Raw genomic sequence first — 6,000 nt, forward strand, 5'->3', positions numbered from 1 at the left:
GTGTTGCTGGATCCATCCGTTATTTAAAATTATTATTTTAAAAATCCAAAATTATCAACGTATAACAAAACTAAAAACCGCAAAAGAAATCATAATTGATATAAAAGAGCTGGGGTCAGGAGTCCATTTTTAAAAGAGAGCACTTAAAGATGCCCAATGAAAAAGACACATCTTTGCACTGAACGTGCATGTTTTGTTCAATGCAAATAGCAGCCACTGGGGGAGGCAGGCCCTCATCACTATCAGGATCACAGCAGGAGGAGAAAGGGAGCATTCCTCCCAATGTAAGCAGCAGCTTCAAGGGGGCCATTTTCATCAGGACTACAGCAAGGGAGGAAAGGATCAAACTCCCCCTCCCTGTTTGGTACAGTTCTAGTAATGATCTCTCTTTCGCTCCCTCTTACCCACAGAGAGAGAGAGAGAGAGAGAGAGAGAGAGAAAGAGAGAGAGCAGCTACCATTTACATTTAACAAAGCATGAACATTAACTGCAAAAGGAATAACATCAGGTCTAGTCTGGCTCTTGGCTGCCTGTCGAAAGGTGAGGGCTGGGGGCCCATTGTCTTCGCACCACTATAGGAAAGGCCCTATCTCTTCTGCCCACCTGCCATATTTCCAGCAGCAGGGGGAGATGGATCTTGAAGGTAAGGCAGTGTCATACGAGTGGAGGCAATCCTTCAGGTACCATGGTCTCAGACTGTTTGGGGCAGGGGTAGTGAACCTGTGGTCCTCCTGACTACAAGTCCCATCAGCTCCATCCAGAATATTTAATGGTCATGGATGATAGGAAGTGGAGCCCCATGTTCCTCACCACTGGCACCGGTTTAGGGTTTTAAATGGACAGCATCAGCACTCGGAACTGAGCCCTCAAACCTATTGGTATCCAGTGTAGATGCTATATTATCAGAGTTATATATTCTTATTGGCCAACTCTAGTTAACAGTGTGAACATACTGGCAGCCACATTCCGGACCAATGGAAGTTTCCGAACTGTCTTCAAAGGATCGTACTTTATAAGACGTCAGTTACCAAGATGAGCTTTCTTTAAAAAGTTTTTAACCTGAAGGTCAATGATGAGGTAGCCAAATGTGCTTCCTTGGGCAAGGAAGTCCACAGGATAGATGCCAGAAACATAAATGTCCTTCAGGCCTTTGGTAGTGACTGGGTTGTCTGGGTGCATTGAAGGACACTCCCTGACATCACTAAAGATTGGGTTGGATCCAGACTTAAAGCACAGTCCCAACCCCCAGATCCACTGGCTAGAGGAGGTTAAAAGAGGTGGAGCTCCTCTCTGCCAGCAGAGAGGAGCTCCAACAGCAGGGGGGTATCTGCCCCAGTTACACCAATGGAAAGGTCCAGAGGTGTAATTCTACTGCTGGTGGTAGTCGTGGCAGCAGTAAACCCACAAGGGAGGATCTGAGCCATGGCTCAGTGGCAGAGCCCCTGCTTTGCATGCAGAAGTTCCCAGGTTCGATCCCCAGCATTTCCAGGTAGGGCTAGGGAAAACTCCTGCCTGAAGCCCTGCAGAGCTGCTGCCAGTCAGTGCTGACAATACTAGTCTAGATGGGCCAACGGTCTGACTCAGCAAAAGGCAGCTTCCTATGTTCCTAAGTACCCCAGAACAGGGCATTTTGAAGGCAAGGCGGGGGCAGCTTTAGATCCACTAGATTCCAAGCCCCTCTGTTCCCCTATGCAGCTCTGCGATCAGGCCACATACCTCTGCGGGAGCCACATACCAGCCTAATTCTGGCATAAGTATTTTCCCTCCCACTGATTTTAATGGGAGGATTTTTTTTAAAAAAAATGGAAACACCAGAAAGAAAACCAGCAAAGAACCATTGCCACCTTCCACCCTGTTCACTTGTGTTCATGCAGGGCTACGGACACTGCTGTGGCTATGCCACAGATCACCTTGTCAGGCCACCTTAGGGTTGCTCTGGTAGACATACTTACAAGAGACTCATTGAAATCAATGGCACTCAAGTTATTCATGACAAACTTCAGCCCCATTGATTTCAATGGGTGCACTCGAAGTATGACTAAGAGCGCAATCCTATGCACGTTTAGACAGAAAAATGTCCTACAGCTCCCAGCATGCCCCAGCCAGCCATGTTCTGTCTAAACGTGCATGGGATTGCATCCTAAGTTTGGGTCCAACTCAGTGACTTCTTGTTGCTGCAATCAGCTAGAAGAAGACTTCATTTCAAAGTGCTGACAGCTTTCTGACTGACCAAACAATGACAGCTCCGATTTCTAGGGCTTCATTCATTCAGACTTCATTTCAAAGTGCTGGCAGCTTTCTGACCAAACAATGACAGCTCCGATTTCTAGGGCTATTGCCTGACTAAAGTAATCATAGCTAAATTATTACATAAGGTTTAGTTGCTAAATCAGTTCATTAATTGGTTAAATTTGCATATATTTTCATTCAAGTAAAAGCAATATCTTAGATGCAAGAGGCATATTATTTCTTTGTTATTCGATTATGCCCATGTGCATTTTAGTAGGCATAATCTTAGAAGAGGTATTCTCTCCTGTGTGAGAAACAAGGGAGAATGCCTCTTCTAAGAGGCTTTCTGCCTGTGTTTTTTGTGTTTGTATTAAAAACAGTAATATATTTTTTTAAAACCTGATTCGGGACATCTTTTTATCTGATCAAAAGATTTTTAATTAATGCAACCAGTTAATTGATGAAGCATTGCAGCCCTACTCATTTCATATATACGATGAGTTCCAAAATGTTAACGTTTGGTTCCAGTGTTCAGCTGAAGGAGCAAAAGGAGCACACCCTGTAACCATGGAAAAATATCATCAACTATCCAACCCCACAGTCAAAAGCTTACATTTTTCTGAAATGAAACCTTTCTCCCCAAGACCTTCTTCAAAGCTCCCTTGACCTCCTTGTTCCTGAGGCTGTAGATCATAGGGTACAGCATGGGGGTGACATTGGTATAGATCAAGGAGACCACCTTGTCCTCCTCTAGGGAGTAGCTGGCCTTTGGCCGGATGTAGATGAAAATGGCGCAGCCATAGTGGAGAACGGCCACAACCAGATGAGAAGCACAAGTGGAGAAGGCCTTTTTCCGGCCTTGGGAACACTTGATCCTCAGAATGGAGTTGGCAATGAACACATAGGAAGTCAGGATTGACAGGAAGGGGACCAGAAGAGCTGACAAACATGCAACAAAGACCAAAACTTCATCCGTGTGGGTGTCACTACATGCCAGGAACAACACAGGTGGGATGTCACAGAAGAAGTGGTTGATTTCATGTGAACTGCAGAAGGGCAGCCTAAATATCAGGGCAGTGAGTCCTAGTGAGAGCACAAAGCCACTGGCACAAACCACCACCAGTAGTTGAAGGCATAGTGCTCGGCTCATGATAAGGGTATAGCGCAATGGATTGCATATGGCCACGTATCTGTCGTAGGCCATCACAGCCAGCAAGAAGCACTCAGAGGTGCCCAAGGAAATGAAGAAATACATTTGCACTGCACATTCAGGCAACGAAACCATCCGGTTCTTGGCCAAGAAGTTAGCCAGCATCTTGGGCACAATTACCAGTGTATAGAAGATCTCAATGGAGGAGAGGTTGCGCAAGAAGAAATACATGGGTGTGTGGAGGATGGGATCAGCCAAAGTCACCACCACAATAGCCAAGTGCCCTGACAGTGTGACCAAGTGCATGGCCAGAAATACCCAAAAGAGAAGGATCTCATACTCTGACAGATTAGAAAAGCCAAGCATGATGAAATCTCCAGTGATATTGCTGTAATGCCAACCATTCAGCTCCATCAGAATCCTGTAATTATGAGAGACATGGCTATAATCAGAGAAATCTTATACCCAATAACTGAAGCTTACTCTCTCCATAAATATGACACCCAAACATTTGGTATGGGGCACAGAATTAAAACAATGAAAGTACTAGTACTTCTATCTGGGAAGATAAACTGGAATATCTATCATGTAATCCCTGATGAAATATCACAAACCAGAACAGGACTTTTGGTGATCAGGAATGAGCTCTTAGTGATCAGCTTTGCTCTTTGCCAATTCCAATGGGTAGCAGAATTAGAATAACTGGTGGTGGCTAATTTAATTTCATTTCATTTATTATATTTCTATACTGCCCCATAGCCAAAGCTCCCTGGGCTGTTCACAAAAATTTAAAAACCATTAAAATACATTATATAAACTGTTAAACCATTCACGTAATGACATAGAGCAAAGAGTGCACACAACAACATATACCAAAAAAAATTTAAAACAATCAGCCAGAGACAATCAAAGAGATTCCTTATATGCTGCCAAATGCCTGAGAGGAGAGGGCAGTTTTAACCTGGCACTGAAAAGATGACAATATTGGCACCAGGCGGGCCTCATCAGGGAGATTATTCCATAAATGGGAGGCCACCACCGGGAAGGCCCTCTCCTCCTAATAACCAAATTATGTAAACCTTGGCATTAAAACTCCCTTCCCCAACCAGGTGACCTCCAGGTATTTTGGACTTCCAACTCCCATCAGCCCTCACCAGCATCACCAATGTTCAGGAATGCTGGGAGTTGTAGTCTGAAACATCTGGAGGGCACCAGGTTGGGGACAGCTGCCTTAAAAGTGCCTTAGATCCCAGGACTGGGAGAAACCACAGCAGGCCAGTAGCCAGAAATGCTGTTGTTAGGGTGCCTAAGGAGGGAAGGAAGCATTGCAGAACATCCAGAAGCTAAATAAAGGAGGATGTCTATTATATGTTTACACTGTCACCGTACTACTTTTTAGTGAGCAAAGTGGTGGAGTCTTACCTGCACACTTTTCCTCATTACTTCACAAGGGATGCATGGATTTTGTTAAATCCATGTTTCACAGGTTGTCAGGCATCTTTCCTTCCATCATCTGCTCATTGACAGAATTGATTTTTTTTAACTAGAATTTAATTGTACGTATGATAATTCCCATTAGCACTAATTCGCATCAGCGCTAATTCATACTTTCACAAATGCACTAATCTGCTAATGAGAATTAGCACAAATCCTCCTGAAAAGTGAAAAACTGCCTGGTCTGCAAGTTTATGGAATCCATGTGACTAGGAAAAAGCCAGTCTGCTGTGGAATCTGCAGGTCAGATTCAGAGAAATCCAAACTAACTTCAATCCATTTCTGATTTCTCCAACATCCCTAATCTTCACAAGTAAAAGGAGTATAGACTTATTTTTTGAATGTAATCTGAAAATTCAAAGAGGGTTCCTTGAATATGCTTGAGGGGACTAATCCCCTACAAACCAATCCCCACCCCTTGCCATGACTAGAGCCCTGTCTGCTAGAAAGCTGCTGCCAGGAGGAATATAGAGTACTAGGTTAAATCTTGCTCAATATAAGGCAGGCAGTATCCATAGCTTATTTCCTATGTTAGGAATACTACCAAAATGGCTCTGTCCCATGCTGTACAGCTGATAACAGAGCCAACACAGGGCATCTGAGGAAGACTGTGAATTACTATTAGGTACTGGATAAAGCAACCTTATCTAACCTGGTGCCCTCCAGATGTGTTGAACTGCAACTCCCATCCTTCCCAGCCAGTATGACCCACCCCATACTGGCTGGGAATGAAGGCAGTTGCAGTCCAACACATCTGGAGGGCACCAGGTTGGGGAAGGCTGGGATAGATTTGGGCTGGAAAGACCTGGGTCCAAACCTACACTCAGCTGTGAAGCACAGTAGGTTGCCAGTCACAATCTCTCACCTAACTTACTCAGTTTATTCTGCAGATAGCATGGTACAGCCCTGTGTTGGCCACCCTAGTCTCCTCTGAAGAAGGGGCTGCGTTAATCAGCTTAAATTCAATAATATATTCAGCTACTCTCATCACAATTTGAATTATTTCTAGTACAAGGAGTCTAGTACATGGGTAGGCAACTTGGTGCCCTCCAGATCTTTTGACCTGCTACTTCCATCAGCCCCAGCCAGTCATGGAATATGGGATTTGTAGTCCAAAACGTCTGGAG

The 6,000-nt window shown here is 44.4% G+C and overlaps 1 protein-coding gene across 1 annotated transcript; it reads right to left on the minus strand.

Moving 5' to 3' along the window:
• Window positions 1-2,830: 2,830 nt before the first annotated feature.
• LOC146353424 (olfactory receptor 10Q1-like) lies at window positions 2,831-3,793 on the minus strand. Its single transcript, XM_084829737.1, has one exon. The coding sequence runs from the start codon at window positions 3,791-3,793 to the stop codon at window positions 2,831-2,833; it is 963 nt and encodes a 320-aa protein (XP_084685863.1).
• Between the last annotated feature and the right edge of the window lie 2,207 nt (window positions 3,794-6,000).

The sequence above is a fragment of the Heloderma suspectum genome, chromosome 2 (assembly GCF_057233095.1).
Source record: "Heloderma suspectum isolate Gila_16-S chromosome 2, 16-S_ref, whole genome shotgun sequence".
NCBI classification, from domain to species: domain Eukaryota; kingdom Metazoa; phylum Chordata; class Lepidosauria; order Squamata; family Helodermatidae; genus Heloderma; species Heloderma suspectum.

Excerpts from the sequence above, each read along its gene's own strand:
- LOC146353424 (XM_084829737.1), bottom strand. The coding sequence starts at position 3,793 with ATGGAGCTGAATGGTTGGCATTACAGCAATATCACTGGAGATTTCATC.